The 23,844-nt window shown below is 45.9% G+C and overlaps 1 protein-coding gene across 9 annotated transcripts in view; it reads left to right on the top strand.

Annotated features, from left to right (window-relative positions):
* Sugp2 (SURP and G-patch domain containing 2) overlaps window positions 1-21,159 on the top strand; it is a 32,229-nt gene extending 11,070 nt beyond the window's left edge. The window contains exons 4-12 of one of the 9 annotated variants that reach the window (XR_007105916.1): window positions 933-1,053; window positions 7,182-7,669; window positions 9,518-9,629; window positions 11,112-11,644; window positions 13,326-13,387; window positions 17,065-17,219; window positions 17,932-18,052; window positions 18,679-18,778; window positions 20,907-21,159. Coding sequence is in view for 6 of the 9 variants with exons in the window: in XM_047531861.1 (XP_047387817.1) it covers window positions 933-1,053; window positions 7,182-7,669; window positions 9,518-9,629; window positions 11,112-11,644; window positions 13,326-13,387; window positions 17,065-17,219; window positions 17,932-18,052 (1,592 nt within the window). In the remaining 3 variants the exon portion in view is untranslated. The other 8 variants (XR_007105915.1, XR_007105917.1, XM_047531863.1 and 5 more) reach the window with 8 other exon arrangements.
* Window positions 21,160-23,844: the final 2,685 nt, after the last annotated feature.

The following is a 23,844-nucleotide window of genomic DNA, read 5'->3' as shown; positions in this document are numbered from 1 at the left end:
CACTCTCGGTCCTGACATATTTAAATATACTTATTCATTTTTTAATCAGGAAATTTTTCTTTGTGAACTTGTTTTTTTCTGATTACATATATACTTCCCTCCACCTAGGTTTAAACCTAGGGTCTTGAACATGTTAGGCAAGCAGTCTGCCACTGAACTATACCCCCATCACTTTTTATTTTTTATTTTTTTTTGTTAGTTGTAGGTGAACAGAATGCCTTTTTTTTTTTTTTTTTTGCGGTGCTGGGGGTCGAACCCAGGGCCTTGTGCTTGCAAGGCAAGCACTCTACTGACTGAGCTATCTCCCCAGCCCCCAGAATGCCTTTTATTTTACTTGTTTGTGTGGTGCTAGGGATTGAACCCAGTACCTTACACATGCTAGGCAGGTGCTCTGCCACTGAACTGCAGCTCCAGCCTGACCCCCATAACTTTTAAAAATTTATTTTGATTGGGATCTTGCTAAGTTGCCTATATTGGCCTTGTACTTGTGATCCTCCTACCTCAGCCAGCTTCTGGAGCAGCTTAGATTACAGGTTCACAGTGCATGTACTTTTTAAAATGTATTTTATATCTTTATATTTCTACTTTATATTATATTATGTACATTCAAGTTAAGTGATACATAAACAGTGGTGGGGAATTGCTACATATCCTTTTCTTTTTTAGACTGTATACATAAATTGTACAGTTATAGGTCGGTGACATTTCACTCCTAGTAGTTATGCTGTTGTATCATTGGGAAGGACTTTCTGTATATTGTTTTCTAGAATAAAATACCATTTTCATCGTTTCAAAGTCAGTGTCTTGTGTATGAGGATTTCAGTGTCTGGTGCCTGCTTACATTCAGTGCAGAGCCCTTTGACTCACTGTCCTGGTTCTAGGACACACATGGTCTAGTATGTTTCTCAGAAAAGCCATTCTGTGTGTTTCAGCAGTTCCCCAGCGAGCAGATCACAAGGTGGTGGACATCATTGACCAGCTTGTCACACGCATTGTAGAAGGCACCCTGTCTCCCAAAGAGAGATCTATTCTCAAGGAAGACCCTGCTTACTGGTAGGTCTTTAAACGTTGACCCTACAAACCCCTCACACATTGTGTTCTGCTGGTGTTGAAAGCAGAGGCTGAGATGTCTGTTTTGAGCAGCAGTGTCATCCAATGGCAAGAACATGAGGCTGGGTCAGATTCACATGGGTTCAGTAAGCCACAGCTCTGCTGAGACTTGCCATGGGGCCTTTTCTTGTCTATGAATGAAAACTTAGAATTCTTACTTCTTCTGTTTTAAGGGTACAGTGAGATATATTGGTGTCGAGCACATAATGAGAAAAGTAATATCATAGTAGTCATTTGCAATTTATTACTATTTGTGACAGTGTCTTTATTGCCATTTCTTACGCATAGAAAAATTTTAACATTACAGATTGATTATATGATAAATATAATACTTATTAGAGAAAGTACCATAGAATAGAAAGTAGGAGCCCATCTGTGTGATGACTGACATCCACTGATGTTTTCATGTGTATGATATTCCTCAGCTTACCATGGGGTTACATACCAGTAAACACCCAATAAATTCTTTGGAAGTTGAAAATATCACAAATGGTTGGGTACAGTGGTGCACACCTGTATTTAATACACCTAACCTCCCGAACATCACAGCCTAGTAACGTAGTGTGCTATAGAGTGCCCACTATTCCCTTCATTACTGGGAACTGGCTCACTGCCTGTGCCCAACATTGTGAGTGTTGTACCACTTATTGCTAGCCTGGGAAAAGATTCAGATTCAAAATTTGAAATCTGGTTTCTCCTGAATGCATGTCACTTTTGCACCATTGTAAATTTAAAGACCAGCCTGGGCAATTTAGTGAGACCCAGTCTCAAAAAGAATAAGAATGGTAGAGTGTCCCTGGTTCAATCCCCAACACCCTCTTCCCCCCAAAAAAAGATAGACTTAGGGGTGTTGCTTATTGGTCAGGTGAGTCGCTGGGTCTGATCTCTAGAACCACAAAAAGAGACAAAAGATACCGAGGCACGTTTTAGAAATAGTTTGAAGAATTAAAAATCACTGCCTTCAAGATGTGGAACAGGCATGGGAATGGGTCATAGGAGTAACATTTTGCTTTTCATTATAAATTCAATTGTTTTTCTGGTAAACCAATTGAGTACTACTTTGAAGAATTCATGCATACACACCAGAAACCTAAGCTTACCAGTTTTTCATTTTTATATCACTCCCCTTCCTCCTGTAGTCTCCAGGTAATTCTGCCTGAGGGAGTTCAAGGATTATAATGTTGTTGTCGTCTTCTTCTCCCCCTCCCTCCTCCCTCCTCCCTCCTCCCTCCTTCTCCTTCTTCCCTTCCTTTCTTCTTTCTTTCTTCTTCTTCTTCTTTTTTTTTTTTTAATTTTGAGACAGGATCTTGCTAAGTTTCTCAGGTTAGTGTCAAACTTGTGAACCTCCTGCCTCAGCCTCCCAACTAGCTGGCATCACATACGTGTGCCACCACACCCAGCTTGTTTGAGGAATTCTTAGACTCTGATCAGATGATTCCCTTTGTGCTAGCCCCCAAATCATTTACTGTCATCCTTCAGTATCCATAAATCCCCCATGCATACCAAAATCTGGAAGTTTTTAGTCCCTCATATACAATGGTGTATTTGCATGGAATCTATGCACGTCTTCCCATATACTTTACATCATTTTTAGATGACTTATAATGCCTAATGCAGTATAAATGCTATGTACATAGTTACCATTGACAAGAAAAAAATTTGTTCATGTTCAGTAAAGACAAGGTTTCTTTTTTTTCTTTTTTTCTTTTTTTCTTTTTTTTTTTTTTTTAGTTGTGGATGGACCTTTATTTTATTATCTATATGTGGTGCTGAGGATCAAACCCAGCACCCCACCTATGCCAGGCGAGTGCTCCACCACTGAGCCACAACCCCAGCCCAAGACATTTTGGATTTTTTTTTGTTTTGTTTTGTTTTTGTTTTTGTTTTTTTTAATACTTTGCTCTACCATTGATCAAATCCAAGGATAAAGAACCCATGGATATGGAGAACTGGGTATAATAGCTTATTTTTATTCATTTGGAAATGAAAGGGTCATACTCCAGGAAATAGCCTGCCATTATCTCTTTCTCTGAGGGCCAACAGAGAGTTGATACATCCTTTGCAATGGGGAAGGGGAAAGCATGGTTTATTCCTGGTGGAGCCTTGTGGACAGACCTGACCACTGCATTTCCATGAGGTACCCCACCCCAATCTGGTGCACTAAAGTGCAGATACTCACTGCATCTTTGCTTCTTCATTTGGAATAGCAAGTAGCAGACTTCCTTCTCTTATGAGAGAAACTGCAAAACCATAAGCCAGGAAAATGATCCCAAAGTGCAAGAGGAAGAGATGAAGGCACACATCTCAGATGGTTTTCTCACATCTTCTAAATTGTCCCCTGAGAGGGGGGCAGTCCTCATTGTGTTCTCAAGAGGCAGCCCACTAGGTCTACATATTTATTTATTTATTTTTAATATTTTTTTTTAGTTGTAGATAGACAAGACACAGTACCTTTATTTTATTTTTTTATGTGGTGATGAGGATCGAACCCAGTGCCTCACAGGTGTGAGGCGAACCCTCTACCACTGAGCTACAAACCCAGCCCTAGGTCTGCATATTTACATGTTCAGGATAAAGCGTATGACTAAGAGCTCCTCTTGGCTAGCTTCTGCAGCATTGTCTAAGGTCCTCAAAGTTAAAATCTAAATAATTGATACCAGGGGTGGGAATGAATCTCAGATATCTCAACAAATTAGGCAGTGCAGGGAAGGAGAGGGAATGTGTGCCCAGTCCTTTTTCTCATTCAGAATAAGAATAGAGTTAGGTTTTGGTGTTATTGTTCTTTTATTTTGTTTTGGTTTTTGCAGTATTGGGGCTGTAACCCCGGGCCTCACACATGCGAGGCACTCTACACACAGTTATAGCCTCCAGCCCTAATTGTGAGTCTGGATGCACAAACTACATAGCTTTGAACCATGTGAATAAACAATATTGAGAAATTATTTAAACCCAAAACCATGATAAGAGGAATAGATAATTTAAAACCTTGACAGGAGATGCAAGTCTATTTCTCTGAAAAGGGTAGATGATGTAATCCAAATAAGGATATAGAGGATTTACTAACATAGTAAACAAGCATAAACAGAAGATAGTCTGCTAATATTTGTTGAGCAATTAATGACTGCTGGCACTATTCACAGCGTTGCCTCATATCAAAAGGTGTGTGATTCAAGTATCAGCAACATAATGAAGTAGTTCTTATCTCTTAATTTTATCCTCCCCACCTTATGGATGGAGAAACTAAAGCACAGAAAGGCTCATAACTAATTGTGCTGAGGTTTGAACCTAGTGCCAGCTTGCAAGTATTGCGTTCTTTTATTATTTTTTTCTTTTATTCTTTTGTGGTGGTAGGGATGGAATCCCAAGACCTTGCATGTTAGGCAAGTACTGTACCACTGAGCCACATCCATAGCCCTTTTTATTTTGAGACAGGGTCTGGCTGAGTTTCTCATGCTGCCTTCAAATCTGGGATCTTCCTGCCTCAGCCTCCTGGGTAGCTAGGGATTACAGACATGTGCCACTGTGTCCTGCTGAGACACTTGATTAAAAAGTAGGCTTTGTGTTAGATGATTTTGCCCAACTTAATGTTAGTAGAAGTGTTCTGTGCACTTTTAAGGTCAGTAATGCCAAGCTCTGATGTTTAGTAGGTGGGGAAAGGTATTAAATGCATTCTCATCTTATGATATTTTCTCAACTGACAGTGGGTTTATCAGAGTGTAACTCCCATGTAAGTCTCTGGGAGCATCTTTATTCATGTTGGTTGTTTGTTTGTTTTAATATGTTTTTAGTTGTCAATGGACCTTTATTTTTTATTTATTTATATGTGATGCTGAGACTCGAACCCAGTGCCTCACACATGCCAGGCGAGTGCTCTACCACTGAGCCACAACCTTTAACACAAACCAAATTGAACATGCACAGAAGTGTTAATATATACAATCACAGAGAAAATCATACCACATGCCAAGAAATAGAACTTACACAGTCTACATTATACAGTGCAGAAACTTAAAGATCAGCAGCAACCAAAATAAAACATGCATCTAAGTAACTTCTGGGGTTTTTGGGGGGTACTGTGGATTGAACTCAGGGATACTTTACCCCTGAACTACATCCCCAGCCCTTTTCATTTTTTTTTAAATGGTCTCACTGAGTTGCTGAGGGCTTCACTAAACTGCTTGCAATCCTCCTGCCTCAGCCTCCTGGGTCATTGGGATTACAGGTGTGCACTACCATCTGGCTTCAAAGTAACTGAGTGATGGGATATTCAGAACTGAAATGAGAGACAGTTTAGGAGGAAGCAGCAGGGAAAGCACACTATACGACGTGTGGCCACAACACTTAGCAGAAACTGACTTCAGGTGTTTATAAGAAATAAGGAGTGGAGGTAAAAAGCATTCAGCTAATGGAGCTAGAAGGAAAATGATGAAACAAGTTGGGATAGTAAAGGGGAAGGATTAATGGGAATAAAAAACAGTATATAATGCTGTAAAATATATATATATGTACATCTGTCTATCTCCAGGCTGAATGCTGGCTCACATCTGTAATCCAGCTATTTAGGAGGCTGAGGCAGGAGGACTGAAAGTTTGAGACCTACCTGGGCAATTTAGCAAGACCCTGTCTCAAAATAAAAAGAAGTGACAGGAAGGTAGTTAACTGATAGAGTACTTGCCTAGCATGCACAAGATCCTGGGTTCCCCAGCACTAAAAATAAAAACAAAAAACAAATGTGGAATCTGTGGGTTCCACATTCACAAATGCAACTAATTGCTGATCAGCCATATTCAGAAAAAAACATTGGGTCTGTCTAGAACATGTACAGACTTTGTTTTCTTGTCACTGTTCCATAAGTAATAGAGTGTAATAACAATTTGCACAGCATTTACTTTGCATTAAGTAGTCTAGGTCATCCAGATAGGATTTAAAGTCTACAGGAAAATTGTGTGTAGGCTCTATGCTAATTCTGTCATTTTATAGAAAGGACTTGAACATTCATAGGTTTTAGGATCTGTAGAGGTTCAGAAGCCAATCTCCTATGGATATATAAATAATATGAAAATTCCTCTCAATATCGTTTTCTGTCCTATTCTCCAGAGCTCATTATTAAATTTGCTTTATATTCTTTCAAACTATATGACAAAAGCAAATATATATAGGCACAGGAATGTACACATAGCAGTTTCAGATGACAAAACTGTTCTTTAGCTTTCCATTCTCATTGACCATATTATGGGTATCTTTCTGTCAGTTCACCTAGCTAGGCCTTCGCTCTCACAGTCACATACGCACTCTCTTCCTCCCTCCCTCCCTCCCTCCCTCCCTTCCTCCCTCTCCCTCCCCACTTCCTTCTCCTCCCTCCCTCCTTCCCCCCACCTTTTTTTTTTCCAGTGCTGTGAGTGGAACTCAGGGCCTCACACATGTTAGGCAAGTACTCTATCCCTGAGCTACACCTGTGGCCACAACCTTCTGTTTCCTGTACTATTCTCAGCATTATGACCCCGCCATGATTCCTTAGCTAGGGCACATGCTCCCCATTAGTTGTCTCATAGGTCTTGTCATTACTGCCTCACAGGTATAGTTGAAAGCCCACCAAGCACTCAGCCTGGCTGGACCATTTGAAGAGCATCACTTCTGCTGCCACAGTGCTGGTAGCATAGTGTAGTGGCAGCCCCACAGCTTTTATGGCTCCAGGGTGACTGGTTTGTGTTGCAAAACCCCATAAGCTGTGACAGATGACAGAAATTGAGAAGAACTCAACCAGTCAAGACTCCTGACTGTTCTTTGGTCACTCTGGGCAGGGCTGGGGTCCCAGGTCCTTCTCTGGGTTCTCAGTGAAGCCAGAAGGAGATCCTCAAACAGCAGAGGACAGCAGGTAGGCTGCCACTTAGAAAGGCTTTGCAGAGTGGGCTGGGGAGATAGCTCAGCTGGTAGAGTGCTTGCCTTGCAAGCACAAGGCCCTGAGTTCGATCCCCAGTACCATAAAAAAAAAAAAAGAAAGAAAAGAAAGGCTTTGCAGAAATGTGTGGTGTTTTCACAAGATGTCTTGCTATGTCTGTCTTGTTGCATAGGTTTTTGTCTGATGAAAACAGTCTGGAATATAAGTATTACAAGCTGAAGTTGGCAGAGACCCAGCGGATGAGCCAGACCTTGCAAGGAATTGACCGGAAGCCAACATCTGCGGAGTGTGCAGTGCGGGCCATGCTGTATGCCCAGGCAGTCCGGAACCTCAAAAAGAGACTGCTTCCCTGGCAGCGTCGGCGACTCCTTCGTGCTCAGGGACTGCGGGGCTGGAAGGCAAGGAGAGCAACCACTGGGACCCAGACCCTTCTGTCATCAGGCACCAGGTTAAAACACCATGGTCGGCATGCTGCAGGTTCCTCACAGGCAAAGTCATCCCTCCCAGATGGAAACAATGCTGCCAAGGACTGCCCACCAGACCCAACCAGACCCTCTCCTCAGGATCCCAGCCCAGAAGCCTCAGGCCCATCCCCTAGGCCAGCAGAAATGGATGTCTCTGAAACCCCTCACACCTCCTCTCCCAGCCCATCTACTGACGGTAGGTGTCCCCTCCTGACCCCCTCCTGTGAACCCCAGTGTATTCTCATCTTCAGAGGTCTTACCAGAACTGAGAACAGTTCTGGTAGGTTTAGTTGCTCAGTGGCCTGGGCAAGGTGGGAGGCAGTAGCTACAGAGACCTGAGAAGGACATGCACATGTGGGAGTACTTTCTTCCTTGCTTCTCTAGAGGGCCCAGAGTAAGTCCTGTCATCATCCCCTCTTCCTTTCCTGAGAGTGGAACTTTGGTGCTCCCCAGCAGGGTCCTGATACTAGGCCCTTTGCCTATGATTTCGTTTCTTTTTTTTCTTTTTATAATTGTCAATGGACCTTTATTTTACTTACTTATATGCACTTGGTGAAAATCGAACCCAGTACACATACTAGGCAAGTACTCTACCACTGAGCCACAACCCCAGCCCTCTATTTCTTACTATAGTCTTCCATCAGTTCTCTGGGGGAATTGGTTCCAGGACTTCCTAAAGAAACCAAAATCCACTGGTGTTTAAGTCTCTTATATAAAACAGTATAGTATTTGCATAGAATCTGTACACATACTCTCACAGACTTGAAATCATCTCTGGATTACTTGTGGTACTTAATGCAACATAAATGCTACATAAATAGTTGTTACATTATTTAGGGAATATGAACAAGAAAAAAATCAATACATGTTCAGTACATAAGTAGCTTTCTTCTGAGTATTTCTGTTGATTTTTTTCCACCATAGTACTGGTAATTGAATCCAGGGGCTTTCTACCACTGAGCTACACCCCAAGCTTTATTTATTTAGTTATTGCCAGGGATTGAACTAAGGGCACTTAACCACTGAGCCACATCCCTGGCCCTTTTTTAAAATTTTGAGATAGGGTCTCACTAAGTTGCTTTTGGCCTTGCTAAGTTGCTGAGGCTTTGAACTTATGATCCTCCTGCCTCAGCCTCCCAAGCCACTTGGATTACGGGCATGCACCACCACATCTGGCTCTTTTAATTTTTTTATATTGAGACAGGGTCTTGTTCACTTGCCTGGGCTGGTCTTGAACTTGCAATTCTCCTGCTTCATACTCCTAAGCAGCCGGGATTACAGATATATGTCAGCATGTCTGGCTGGAGTATCTTCAATCAGCATTTGGTTAATTCCTTAGATGCAGAACCAGCAGCAACCATCTATATATCCTTGACTCCCTCCATACTCCATGGACTGCCTTTGTCTCTCATTCTGCCTCATCCTCACCAAGACCTCTGTAGTACTCTGCTGAGGGCTAGTTGACCTCCCTGGCTTCTGAGTTGACCAACAACCCTTCTGTTTCTGTTAGTCACTTTAAGCCTTACGTTTTCTCTGTACAACCAGGCTCAGTCATGGGTGGGAATACTCTCAACTCTTGCATTCTCTGCCTGTGACAGCTATACTATAGCTATACACACGAGGCGTCTAGTATTCCTTAGTATCTGCTAAACTGGGCCTGCGTGTGTGTCTGTGCTCAGTGTTAGGGTTGTCTGGGGCTGTGAACTGAGGGAAAGCAGGTAACTGGGCCACATGCCCCCAGCAGCCAGACCAAGTGTGCTCACCTGTTTAACAGGGCGGGGTTCCACAAGAGACAGTGGATACTTGAGGCCTCCAAGGCACAGATTTGTAACTGGTAGGTGACACTTCTGTCATATCTTGTCAGCCATTTCTAAAAGGGCGAAAAATAGAGTCCATCTCTTGCTGAACATAGTCACTTGGCAAAGAGCAAATACTGGAAGGGACATGTGGGGCCATCTTTGCGGTCAGTTTTCACTGCCCCACAATGTTTATGTAGGAAGTAGCAGCAGCCCAGAAGCCATGACAGGCGCCTTATGTTTTGTAGTTGACATGAAGACCATGGAGACTGCAGAGAAACTGGCCAGATTTGTTGCTCAGGTGGGACCAGAGATTGAGCAATTCAGCATAGAAAACAGCACCGATAACCCTGACCTGTGGTATGTACCCCCGACCTCATCACACACCCACAGCACTGGGGGATTGAACCGAGGGCTTAGCACAGGTTAAGCATGTATTACCACTGAGCTACATTCCTAGCCCTTTTATTTTTTTATTTTTTATTTTTTATTTTTTTTTATTGTAAACAAATGGGATACATGTTGTTTCTCTGTTTGTACATGGCATAAAGGTATACCATTTGTGTAATCATAAATTTACATAGGGTAATGTTGTTTGATTCATTCTGTTATTTTTCCCTTCCCCCCCACCCCTCCCACCCCTCTTTTCCCTCTATACAGTCCTTCCTTCCTCCATTCTTGCCCCCCTTTTATTTTGAGATGGAGTCTCACTAAGTTGCCTAGGCTGACCTCAAATTTGTGATCCTCCTGCCTCCTCAGTCACTGGCATTATAGGCATGTACCCAGCCCTAAATATTTTTCTAGAAAACTGTCTGGTTGTTCCACACCATTCACTGAAAACACTACCTTTATTACAGCAATTTTAGAGGCCATGGTCATCAGATGTTTCGGGTTTTTCTAGTATATTCTATTGGTCTGCCATATGGACCACTTGACTCTTTTATCCCACAAAGGCAGTTAATTATGAAATCTGCAGTATTTGATGAGACTGGAACCCCTATTGGTCTTGTATTTTCCCAGATACTCTTGTATGTTTACTTTTTAATGAGTATTAGAGTCATCTTGTCCTAATCCAGGGAAAATTGTTTTTATTGGGATGTTTATACATTAATTAGGGGAGAACTGGCATCTTTCTTTAAAGTTGAGTTGTCCTATTCAGGAAAAAGGAGCTGTCTTTCCTTTGATCCACGTGCATTTTTATGCCTTTGGGAGTGTTACATCTTCATACCAGCCACACAGCCCCACAACTGTGGTTAAGGGCAGAGGTGACCACTAGACTTCTGTGGCACTGAGAAGCTTCCTGACCATGTCCACATGCTGTGCTGCAGGACTCAGTAGAGGAGCTTCTGCAGGTGATAAGCCCTCCTCTGAGGCCTGCCTCACAGCTCTTTGGTACTTGGGTGTCTGCAGTGTCTCTTGTCTATGTGTCTCAGAGCTCAGTGTGAGAAGAACCAGAGAATCAAAATGCATATGTGAAGGCCCAGAGAGACCAGTGAAGTAACCAGAAAGGGTGAGGTGTTGCCCATGTCAGATCTCCTGGCTGCAGCATCAAAGCTGGTTCAACACAGTCCATGGTTGTCTACAAATTCCTTGTTCCTTCATCTCCTTCCCCTGAAAAGCAGTTAGGCCTCTTAGGTTCGGGTTCCTTTGTTAAATTACTAGTTCTTATCACTTTATCTCATTGAGAACCTGCACCATCAAACCATAGCTGTGACAGAAGAGTCCTAGTGGTTCATTCTGTTTTTCCACCTCAGCTTCATTAGATTTATCCTAGGCAGTTCTGGCAAATAAAAATGTTTAGAGGTATTCTCTGGTTAATAGCATATTTCATCTGTGTCACAGGTTTCTACATGACCAAAATAGTTCTGCTTTCAAATTCTACCGGAAGAAAGTGTTTGAACTGTGCCCATCTATTTGCTTCACATCATCATCCCTCAATCTTCAGACCAGCATGGGCGGTGAGAGTGCAGACTCTCAGGAGAGCCCCTTAGACCATGCGGAAAGGGAGGGAGAGTTAGAGGATGAGCACCCTCAGCAGGAGGCTGAGCTGGAGAGCCCAGAGGTGATGCCCGAGGAGGAGGAAGAGGAGGAGGAGGAGGACGAAGAGGACGAGGAGGATGAAGGGGGAGAGGAGGCCCTTGCTCACAGAGCCTCCAGACCAGGAGCAAGAGCTGACAAATCTGAAGGCTCTGAGGGCAGCCCTCCTGCTGATGGCCTCCCTGGCGAAGGTGCTGAGGATGATCCAGCAGGAACTCCAGGCTTATCACAGGCTGCCTCTAGCACATGCTTCCCCCGGAAGAGGATCAGCAGCAAATCACTGAAAGTTGGCATGATTCCAGCTCCCAAGAGGGTGTGTCTCATCCAGGAGCCACAAGGTGAGCTCCTCCCCTTGACAGCACGGTTCTTGCTTTGGAGGCCATGAGATATTGCCTGACCATTTCTGAAGAATCTACTGCCCTCAGCTGTCGCTCAGCTGCAAGATTGACCCATAGTTACCCACCTTCATGGTGACCTCAGTGCTTCGGTAAGACACTACCCCCCAAGTATCTACCCCTAGGGGCCTGTATGCAGGCTCCTAAGTGGCCAACACAGCATGGTGTTCTCTGATCTTGTGTTTTTCTTACATTTTGTTTTTTTCCAATGCTGGGAATCGAGCCCAGGGTGTCATGAATGCTAAGTGTACACTCTGCTACTGAACCACAGCCCCAGCCCTAGTCTTGTGATTTTAATCTAAAAATATTTTCATCAGTTTTGAATACTATTCCATAATGCCAATGCAAAACCCATGTTTCCAGTTGGCCCGAAGTTGCTTCTTTGTTAGGCTGTGGCTTCCAGCACTCCATGAACTGCTAGCTATCTGTTAATGACCTGAGTCCAAGGGGAGGCACCCCGACTGTGGGCCTGGGTCATCTGCCATAGGAACTCCCTTGGGGGGAATAGCCTGCCTTCTGAGTTCCCAGAAGTCTTGGGGTAGTGATATCTGCTCCCTGACATGACGGTGCGGTGGAAGGACAGAGAACACTGTTCATAGGCATCCATCAAGGGTACCTCTGTGTGAGGCTATTGCATTCATAAGCAGCAGTGTCCTTTAGAAACAGTTCTTGTGTTTGTATTGGGAAACTTTGGCATTGCAGTGAATTGCTAACCTCTTCACCATAACCCTCCATCCTGCAGAACTTCTATAGATGGCAACCCAGCATCAGAATGCTTGTCAGATATTCTTTATTTTTATTTGGATGCTCTCTGTTCTTTGGGGGGAGCAGTCAATGAAATAATACTGGTTTGCTGATCTCCCCTTCATCAAAAATAGTAATAGAGTGATTTAATAGTTCATATGAAAAGCATGATTTTTTTTAATAATTGTTGATTTTTTTTAATACATATAGTTTTAAGTTGTCATTGAACCTTTATTATTTTATTTACATGCAGTGCTGAGAATCGAACCCACTGCCTCACACATCCTAGGCAAGTGTTCTACCACTGAGCTATGACCCCAACCCTGCATGATTGTTTTTTATTAGAAGTGTCAGGTAGACTTTAATTTGTTACCAGTGGAATACTTGCAGAGAAATTGAGAGGGCAATGTTGTACATAATTTATTTGCTAAAGGAAAGCATTCCTCTGAGGTTTGGGAGTGGGGCTCAGTGGTAGAGCACTAGCCTAGCATGCATGAGGCACTGGGTTCCATCCTAGCGCTGCCAAAATAAAAATAAATTTCTGTGGTCATGGAAAATAATCTACACAGCAGGTCCTTTGTTAGAAATGTGGAAGATTTTAGGTTTGAGTAGACTTTTTAAAAGTAATGCACCTCTTAGGTGAGCCTTTTTGCTATGGGCCAAGGTGCTGACTCTGGACATGCCCAGCCTCTACATTTGCTCTATGGGTCATGGCCATTACTGAGAGGAGCCAGGACCCAGCAGCCACTATGGGGGCAGAATGTAGGGCACTTTCTATTATCAGAGAGGTTGGGAGCCAAAACTCATAACAAATTGTCTCCTCATAAGGAAATTGGGGAAAGTGATGTCTGTGTACATATATTTTTCTTTTGTCTTCCAGTCCATGAACCAGTTCGAATTGCCTATGATAGGCCTCGAGGTCGTCCCATGTCCAAAAAGAAGGTGAGCTTTTTATTAACAAGTCTTCACTCAGGCAAAGCCAGGAACAGTGATAAACTGACAGGCCCAGATACTCAGGAAGCCGAGGCAGGAGGATTCCTTGAGTCCAGGAATACCAACCTGCGCAATATAGTGAGACCCCATCTCAAAAAAAAAAAAAAAAGCAAGCCAGGCACAGGGGCACATGTCTATAATCCCAGTGACTCAGGAGACTGAGGCAGGAGGATCCCAAGTTCAAGGCCAGCCTCTGCAACTTGGCAAGACCCTGCCTTGAAAAGAAAAAAAAAAAGGCCTGGGGATGTAGCTCAGTGGTAACACGCCCCTGGGTCCAATCCCAAGTACTGAATAAAAAAAAAGTAATGGATAGCCATATTTCACTCTGAGATGTTATTAGACAAAATACAACAGAGACTGCTCTTAAGGGACTTTTTAAAACCACTCGAGATACAGGAGGGTGGTTCTTAGTCCATTTAACAAAGAGGTGTGATGGGTAGAGTAAGACTTGAGAGATAAGCAAGGTAATGTCTTGGCCACTGAGAAGTTAAAGCTTTATAGAATGTGGCTGTGATTAAGGGTTTCTGTGGATCTGCTGGTAAGAAAGTGTGGGCGTGTATTCAGTAACAACTTCCATGCACCAGGTCCCTTCTGTCTATCAGAGGCTGCAGCAGGGAGGTCAGAAGTGCCAGGCATGGGCGTGACTCAGTTGAGGGGGTACTATAAATAGAAACAGGGAAGATGGGGAATAAAGTGGGGTTGGGAGTATGTCACTGAATCAGAGAAGCCAGGGAAAGTCTCCCTGGCAAGTGTCACTGGCCCAAACCTGGAGGAGGTGAGGAGGAGTCTATAGAGATGTTACGAAGGCACAGTCTGCGGCTAGGGCTGTAGCTCAGTGGCAGAGTGCTTGCTAGCACACGTGAGGCACTGGGTTCAATCCTTAGCACCGCATAGAAATAAATAAAGGCATTCTGTTTATCTACAACTACAAAAAAATTTAAATAAAAAAGAAAGCATAGTCTGGACAGAGGCCCAGGCCAGTCCCAGGCCAGAAAGAGGCTAATGTAGCAGGAGGGGAGTGACAGGATGGGGGGACCCAGGTCACGTAAATAGGATCACAAACAGATGTCAACACTGTGGCCCTTCTCTGAGGGAGGCCTTTGGGGACTTGAGAGAGGGGTTTGGGTAGAGACATGTCACTCTGTGTAGAGTACCTGTGGAATGGATCCAGGCAGAGCAGAGGCCCCAGAAGGAGGCTCAGACTTAAGACAGTGGGACCAGGGTATGGGAGAGTGATGAAAAGGTGACAGTGGAGTTGGTGGGACTCACTGGTAACTAAGTATGGAAGAGCAAAAGTCATAGACTAGGTGTCCCCAGAGAAATTGACCTGGGCAATTAGGAGGGTGAAGCTGCCATTTGCTGATGCCCTGGGGCAGAGCTTGGGAAAGGGATGTGTCCTCCAGGTGGAGAGGAGACAGACTACATTGCATGTGGGCCAGGCAGGTCATGTGGGACACAGTGGAGCAACTTTGTAGGTCTTTAGCAGTCAGGGAGGCAGGCAAGGAGTTCATCATCCTGACTAACATCCAGGGGTTTGAACTGAGTTGAGTGGACACCTGGTGCCTGTTTGTGTTGCCTGGATCAAGGGTACCAGCCCAGTGTAGGCACAGCCAAGCCTTGGAGGCAGGCACAGCTGGATTCAAGCTCAGCGTCACCACCTGTCCATTGGTAACCTTAGCATGTAACTCCTGAGCTTCAGGCTTACATCTGTAAAATGGGATAGCCACACCTGCCCTGTAGGTTGGAGGTACCCAGAACATTAAACAGACCCTGTGCCTGCTGGGTGTCCTACAACCACTGGTGATGGCAGGTGGCCAAAAAGCCACCCCTGCAGCTCTTCTCCGTGGCACCTTAGCCTAGCCCCGGAGCACAGTTTTCCTCCAGCTCTGCAGAAAACTGGGCAGTGTGATTGTTCAGCACAAATTGAATGTTCACAAAGATCCATCCAGACCAAGCCCACCCTGTTCCTCCCACCAAACCCTCTGCCCTTCAGCAGCTTTCCTGAAGGGGTGTAGGCAGGAACAGACAGACCCCATTTCTCAGCTCAGCATTCCCTCCAGCATCTCCTCCATTCTACAGTCACATCCTGGTGGTAAGAGGCCTCCCAGTGCTGGCAGCTTCCACCTGGTGTCTTTGCAATACTATCTGTCCCTCTCTTCATGTCCCAGCTTATCTCTCCTGCCTCCCCTCCTTGACACCCTGCAGAGACTTCCCTGCAGTGTGGAGGTGCAGCTTGCATATCACACACACACATACTAACACTGCTGCTCGATACCTTAGGGATATACCTCGGTGTCTGTGAACTCAACACCTCTCCAGGTTGTTTTGTCCCCTATAGGATGCAAGACTATGCACCTTGCCTGACTCTCCTCTCCCTCTTTTCCTGACCTGAGGTCCTGTGCCTGCCTTCCTTTGGCAGGATGTCCGGACCCCTGGCCCCAGTCTTTTCTGCCTCGGCTCTTGCCCCTAGCTGTATTCCAGGGATAACCTAGAGGGCCTCTCCGGAACCCCACACTCCCAACCCCAGGGAAGCTGATATTCCTGGGCACTTCAATGCACATAACTAGTGGTGACTGAATCGTGCCTCCGAGGCCTGTGTTCCAGGTGGGTAAGCTACCGAGGGCTATCCACCCACAGGGCCCTAAGCTCATAGCACTCAGCCTGTCACCCAGGACATCCAGCCCTCTCCCAGTTGCTCCCATACTTGTTCACAAATCAGATGATCCCTGTATCCCCAATGCCAGCTGCCTCAGTCTTCCTCAGGACCATTGAGGGGACTACTCCATTTAGTTTGCCACTTCCTGCTTCCTTCTCTTCTCTTCCTTCCTTCCCTCCCTCTCCAGAGCAGTCTGTTCAGGTAATTCAGTAAATGTCTTAGAAGAGGGAACAGTACACATAGGGTAAAATCCTGGGCTACCCATCTAGGTCACTTCATGAGTTGCTCATGAATTTTTAAGAGTGGATGGAAGTTCCTTCTTCAGCCTCGCTTGCTCCTCCTCCAGAGGCAGGGGCTGGGCTGGGCACTTTTAATTTCCCAAGGCCTCTGCCCTATGACTTGAGGGTACTCAGTCTTCCCATCACCCATTGCGCCCTTCCTAGGCCCTGTTCTCCACAGTACCAGCTCTTGGCAAGTTCTGTTTGATGCCAGATATGGACCTTGGCACCCAAGTAGAACCACCCTGGGAAAGACAAAAACAGGGGAGGCGGAGTAGCAAGTAAATGAAGCCATGGGTGGGAGATGGCGAGGGGCAGAAGAGCTGATTTCCCCACTGCCTCTCTGGACCCCTCCTTTGTCAGGGCCCCGGCTCTGGAGTATGCTCTCTGATCATCACAGAGCCCCCTTCCTTTTCCGTTAAGCACCCTTTCTGATCTCTTGACCCCAGGACCCACCATCTGCTTCTGTGGTTTTCCTCAGTCTTAGCAGTGACCAGGCCCCAGAGCCAGATGGCCAGTTCTGGCCCATGAAGGGACATCCCCTCAGGCCCCTGCCCTTTAGAAATCCCATGTGTTGTGGATGTTGCAGGAAGTCAGGAGGTGACTGGGGAATAGGGAGGACACTGGGAGTGTCAGGTGCAGCTCAGAATGGACTCTGGCTCCAGGGACTTCCCTGCAACCCACATGCCCAGCTCTTTCTCTTTCCTCAGAAACCCAAAGACTTGGACTTCGCCCAGCAGAAGCTGACCGACAAGAATCTGGGCTTTCAGATGCTACAAAAGATGGGCTGGAAGGAGGGCCATGGCCTGGGCTCCTGTGGGAAGGGCATCCGGGAGCCCGTCAGCATGTACGTGGCACAGGTTCACAGCCCCCACAAGTAAACAGGGTCAAGCCCTAAAACCTTTGACCTGCAGCCTGAGTCTTGGTCCCTCTGATGTTGAAAATGGCTTAAAGTTGGCAGTTAGGTTTTTTTGGTTTGGTGGGGGGGTTATGTTTGGTTGGTTGTTTTTGGTTTTGTTTTTTGTTTTTTTGAAACAAAAGGAGTCTTCAGATGAGAACCGATTATTTATATACACACCTTCACATGGCTCCTTCCTGCATCTGTGCAGACTGTTCAGCTGCTTCTTGGCCCTAGTCATTTCAGCCCTGTTTATTATGGTCATAAAAGCTGAGTGGTGTTTTGGGGTACATAAGCCTCAGATCATGCTCCCTTCCCCGGGAAGCAGGCTCACCAGGATGGGAAAATGTAGACCCAGAGTTGATGAGACCCTACCTACAACATCCAGAGGGCATCTCATTTATTGCTGAGATAGCTCCTGCTGGGTTAGGTGTTTTGCTGGGACCAGGGTTTCCGGGCACCCTGAGGTGACTAGTGTTCTTGAGGACAAGTGAGTGCTCCTGGTTTTCCCATTTTTTATCTTGATTTTTCCCTTCCTTTTGATGTCTCTGTATGTGTCCTTCATTTCTATGTCTTATTGATCACTCTAGCCCATGTCCCAGTCTGTATGTCCCAAGCTGTGGGCTCAGGTGCACAACTAACCCTCCATTTTATTTCTTAGGGGAACTGCCTCAGAAGGGGAGGGCTTGGGTGCCGAAGGGCAGGAGCACAAAGAAGACACATTTGACGTGTTCCGTCAGAGAATGATGCAGATGTACAGACACAAACGGGCCAACAAATAGGTATGTGTGAGAACTGGTGTGTGAGGACTTCTGCCCATGCCGACATCCTGGTGTGTGCCCCCCAGAAAGGCCGATGCTCCCCACTTCCTCAAAAGCAAACAATCACAAAATTCTGTAAGGGAAATAAAAGGGTCTTTGGATGTGGATGTGTCCCACTTCTTCCCTTCCAGGTTTACTGGAGCAACGAGCTTCACACTAGCTAAGGTACAGCCAGCCTGCCCGACGGGCTGTGCCTCATGGCCTGACCACCCTGGCAGTAGCTTCTGTGCTGGGCTCTGAGGACGTGCATGCAGGCTGTTCTTGCCAATTCACATGGGACCAGGCCACTTCTGGCCCCTCTCTTGCTCCACTTTTCTCTCACAGATGACAGCCACCTGCCACATAATGCAGCCAGGACACAGACTGTTCCCTAGTCAGGAGTGGCCTTGCTATCCGGAAGCATAAGGATGAACATGGAAGCCGAAACCACAAGGAGCAGCAGTTGGCCACGTCCTTTTTGAGGGTCTTCAAATCCTTTCTCTTCCGAAGGGCCTTGGGCCTTTAAATCTCATATTCTTTCTTTAGTTATCCTCACCCATGACTTCCCAACTCTCAGTTTTGAACAAAATCGTTCTCTTCCTGACTAGATCAGAACCACTGATGAGAAAAGATAAACCTTGAAGCTGCAATTACTCTTAAACCATCATCCTGCCCTGGATCTGCCTGGAGCCAAGTGCGGTGTGGTGTGTACGTGAAAACCAACATCTACAGTCTCTGGGGAGGAGGTTTCCAACGCCAGCCTGCCTTTCTCTTAAAGAAAAACAGATGCACCATTCTCAATATGCTTTTTGCCTTTCCTTTTCTCTTCCAAATGCTTTCAGCATCATGTCCTCTCCAAATCTGTCTTGGTTCCTCTCCAAAAGGTGGCACTGCCCACAAGTACCTTGGCCTGTTAAGTGCGAAGGACCCAGCTCCATGGTTAAGTTTCTGGCAAGAGGGGTCATTGCTGTCCTGGAGCACCAAAGGCCATGCAGACACAAGTACAGATTGTACTTTCCTGTCCTCCAGAATTTATCTAGGAATATAGATTGGTAATCTCCAGGCCTACACTCTGCTACTAAAGCTGAATGGAGATCTCTGAACAGTTCAGATACTTGCTTTATTGAACATATTATATTATCAGTGACATTTCATCTCTTTAAAAATCCTGAGACATCATCAGTTTTTAGCAGCAGTCTAATATAACTCTATTCAGTGGGGAGTAATCATTAAACAGATATGAAATTTTTCCTAAGTGTATGTGTGTCTAAAATCCACAAAGAAAACAGGCTGTATTTGGTATTGTTGGATTTTGGTTTTCTCCCCCATGCTGAGAATGGAGCCCAGGGCTTTGCACATGCTAGGCAAGTGTACTACCATCAAGCTACATCTCCCAGTCTTAATTTTTTTATATTGAGACAGGGTCTCACTGAGTTGCCCACATTGATCTTGAATTTGTGATCCTCCTGCCTCAGCCTCCCAAGTAGCTGAGGTTCCAGATGTGCACCACTGCACCTAGCCACTGGATTTTTTTTTTTTTTGAGTACATATGGAGTCTTCCCTACAAAAGGCCAAGGGGCTGTAAATTCTCCAAGACTTCATCTGTTGCATGTTCAGCAATGTAAAGAATTGTTCCCTTAGAGCCTTTGTAAAGAACAGAAAGACTGCTCTCAGAAGATTGGCTCTGCAGTTGTTTGCTGTTTCAAGAAGGTAATTACAGAACCTTCCAGATTCCTCAGCACTCTCCTACTTGTAACTCCATATGGAATGCTCAGACTGGGGGCATCTCAACCCTTCTTCATAAAGCAGCAATGTTGAACTTTTACGTGTGTGCTAAAATCTGGAAAATTTGGAATCCTGTTGACACCCAGAGATTGGGGTACACAGCAACAATTAGGGTGTCAGCCACAGAGCTGAGTGAGACTCAGGACTGTGAGGAATCCTTACTTTCTGAAAGCTACAGCCCTCCCAGGCTGTGCTCCTACCTCTGGGTTCTATCTGGCCCACTGTCCCCACTCCATGCTGCTTCTCTTCATAGCAGGTGCAGTCCCTGGGGCCTGCTTGCTTCTGGTCACTTCTGTTACTTTGGCAACTGGCAGATCTTTATGGCTGTGGAGGTGCCAGCACTGAGGATGGGCCTCAATCCAACCCTCAAATAAGCCAGCCTGCAGGGGTGGGAGGTGAAACAATTTGGGGAACCCCAGGTTCACCTTCTTTACTTTCCTCACCTTTCTAGAAACTTCCATGTTAGTCATGGGTCAGGTGAACAGATGGAATTCCGAACAAGCACCAGTCCATGGAGGCCTCTTGAGAAGTGCCCTTTGTCCCTTAGCAGGGCACATTCCCCCACCCCAGCATGGATCTAGCTCTTTCTTTCCAGCTTAGCTCTGACTATTGTGTGCACTTTCTCCTGTTTGTTTTAATTTATTAAAAAGCAAAATATTGAGGAATTGCTGGTGTGTGGGCCCTGGTCCCAAACCTCCTGCCCACTCCTGGACACATCTGTTTGACCTGAGGTGGTTTCAGTAAGCCTTTGACTAATGTCAAAGGAACAGCTACTTCTTGAACCTAAAAAATCCCATAAATGCTGGGAGGATGCTTTTCCTATTTCAGCATCAAAGCTGTGAAAGGATCCCAGGGAACCTGGGAAATGTGGCAGTGTGTCCTAGTGCTGGTACAGCGCTAATGCCACCAGACCTCTGTATCCCTTCCTCTCTCCTCCCAGGCTACCCTTGCTCTCAGACCAAGGCCATTCTACAGGGAGGGAGCATTGCGTGCAAGTGGGATGTGCAAGTGTGTGACCTTGTCAAAGTCACTGTTTTTTCTGTCATTCTAGTTCCAGGGTCTCTTCCACGAGGACGACAGGCATCCGGAAAGTGCTAACCTGCCACTTTGGGTGCTTACCGTCTCTGACTTGTTTCCATCACTGGAAATCCCATAGACAATGTTAGTGATTTTGGTCCTTGGTAAAACCTAGAAGATGTTTGTGATGTTACCAAATGAAAGTTTTGTTTTTTAAGAACCTAAGAAGTTGTGAACGTTGTCAATCATTTAGCAGTTGCAATAAATGTAGAGGAAACCCAGTTTCCCGTGATCTCCATTGATGTGTTTTCACTCAGACCTGTCAGAAGGTGGTAATGCAAATGGGTTACCCGAAGGCATGCTGCTGCCCAGGACCTGTCCTCTGCTGGCCCCGGGACTCTTCCCTCAGGCTTGCCCCAGTGAGGGGTCCTTGCATCACCAGGGAAGCAGAGAGATGCCAGAGAATTGGTAGTGGCTATGGCCAGGCTGTGGGAAGGGAGCTCCTGGTCTGCATGGGGAGTTAATTGCAGAGAGTACAGACCTTCTGTTGAGGGGGTCAAGAAGTGGCAGCCCATGATTCACCAGCCTCACCCAATCCTGGCCTGGGGTTTCAACTGCAAGAGGTCCACTTGGGCCTCCCAAAGGAGTGACATCTAGGGCATAATCAAAGCTACCCCTTGTTCCCTGTGCCACCTGACCTCTGTGATTTCTCCACTAACAGCCCTTGACCCTTTAGGTCAGGAACAAAGGCAATAGGCATAGCAGGAGAGCGAGCCTGGGTGGCAGGGACCCCCACCTGACCGCAGTGTGATGGTAAGGGTCCAGGCTGTGGGGAAGAGGCCGGTGCTGATGCATTTAGACAGGTCCCTGCCAGCAGGATAGAGGACCAAATTGGGCTGTAGGGAGCTGGTGCAGGACATGGAGCCTCACTTCTCCCTTTGTATCATATAGGACATGCAAGACCAGCAGTGAGATGGGCATGGTGTATGAGCAAGCCCCTTCCAGGCACTCCTGCCCTATTTTACCCTCCCCAGTCAGCTCAAACTCCCATTCAAGAGAGGAGCAGAGGTCGGGTCCAGGCAAAGAAGGATAAGTTGTCCTCCCTCATGTGTTTAGGAGTATGGGTATTAAGGGCTAATGTGGGGATCTGGGGATGACAAGCCCCTACTGGGGCTGGAGCCACAGTCTTGCCCAACTGCTATTCTGCCAGTTGTGCATTCCCATGGTACAAATGGGGAAGCAGGCCCAGAAAGAGGAGGAGCTGGGTCCCAGGCTGCACAGTCGGGGCCTCTTGATCCTTCAAAGCCCTCTTTTGAAGGCAATGCCTCAGTCTCCCATCTAAGTATGGGTTGGCCCCTTGTCACAGCAGGGAGCAACACCTTGAGCTCAACAGTGGGACTTAAAATTGAGTCCAGGTGTCAAGAACCAGTTTCTACTCCTGAAAGTCAAGGGTGGAGGAGGCCCCTGTGCTGCCAGCTCATTAAGGGAGCTGCACCCCACCCTGCCCCTTACCCCCTTTTTTGTGCTTGTGGACCTTCATCCAATCTTAAGCCTCTTCTTCCACAACCCCTTCTTCCAGGAAGCCAGAAATTCCCAACTGCCCTTCTGGCTTCTCCAGTCCTGTTCTTGGCCATCCTGAGCTGGGGCTGTCAACATCCCACTGCCATACCCAGGCTAGAGGCTCCTCTTCTGGGGCCTGAATCTTCTCTTCAGATTCCCCAGTACTAAGTTCATGTTTGATGAAAAGATAGTGAGCCGATATACTCCACAGTGTCTGAAGTCCCATCCTAATGGAACCAGCAAACTCAGATGGACTCTGGCAAGTCACTGCTCCATCCCAGGATTTGGTTTCCTTCATCTATAACATCAGCTGATAAAGGACAATGTGGGCCTAGAAGGAGAAATCCACAGTTTATTGTCAAAAGATAACATTTCAGGCTGGGATCATAGCTCAGCGGTAGAGCACTTGCCTCTCAAATGGGAGACACTGAGTTCGATCCTCAGCACCACATAAAAATAAAGTATTGTGTCCATCTACAACTATATATATATAAGACAATTTCAACAAATGGAGTTAAATGATCTTACAGGCTTTTATTTGTGACTGGATCAAGTAGTATCTCATTTAAAAACAGGAAGGCGCTGGGTATGGTGGCACACACCTGCAGTCTCAGCAACTTGAAAAGCAGAACAGAGGATGGGGTTGTGGTTCAGTGATAGAGCGCTTGCCTAGCATGTGTGAGGCAGTGAGTTCAATCCTCAGCACCACATATAAACGAATGAGTAAAATAAAGGTCTATCAACTTCTCAAAAAATGTATTTTAAAAATAAGGCAGAAACAGGAGGATCACAAGTTCAAAGCCAGCCTGAGTATTTTCACAAGACCCCATCTCAAAATAATAGAAAAGTCTGGGGATATAGCTCAATGGTAAAGCACCCCTGGGTTCAGCCCCCAGTGCATACATACATATGGGGAAGAAATGAGGATGTGGCTCCTGCACAGCATTTGCCTGGCATGCTCAAGCCCTGGTGGGCGGAGTTCTTGGAAGTAAGACCCTCTGCCCTGTAGTTCCCTAACTGTTCATTTGTCCCACCTCATTGGCCAGTTTGATGCAGCCCAAGGTTCCCCCCACATGTATCCTTTTTTACTGCTGATGACCAGATTCAAAGTCCTTCCGCCTCTAACAGCTTTGTCAATACAAAGAACACAGCTCACTGGTCTAGTGGAGAATCTGGACAGGTTGAGACAGTGACACCATGAAAGACACAAACTTGAAATGCCCTCTCAGCAAGAATTAAATTACTTCAGTTTGATGAGGTGATGCACTCCTGTAATCTCAGTGACATGGGAGCCTGAGGCAGGAGGATTGCAAGCTCAAGGTCAGCCTCAACAACTTAATGAGACTTGTCTCAAGAAAAAGGCTGGGGATGTACCCCAGTGGTAGAGCACCTGCCTATTATGTGTGAGGCCC

Source organism: Sciurus carolinensis, chromosome 17, assembly GCF_902686445.1.
Source record: "Sciurus carolinensis chromosome 17, mSciCar1.2, whole genome shotgun sequence".
NCBI lineage: Eukaryota > Metazoa > Chordata > Mammalia > Rodentia > Sciuridae > Sciurus > Sciurus carolinensis.
Note: the sequence above shows the minus strand (reverse complement) of the source record. Positions and strands in the feature narration are given on the sequence as shown.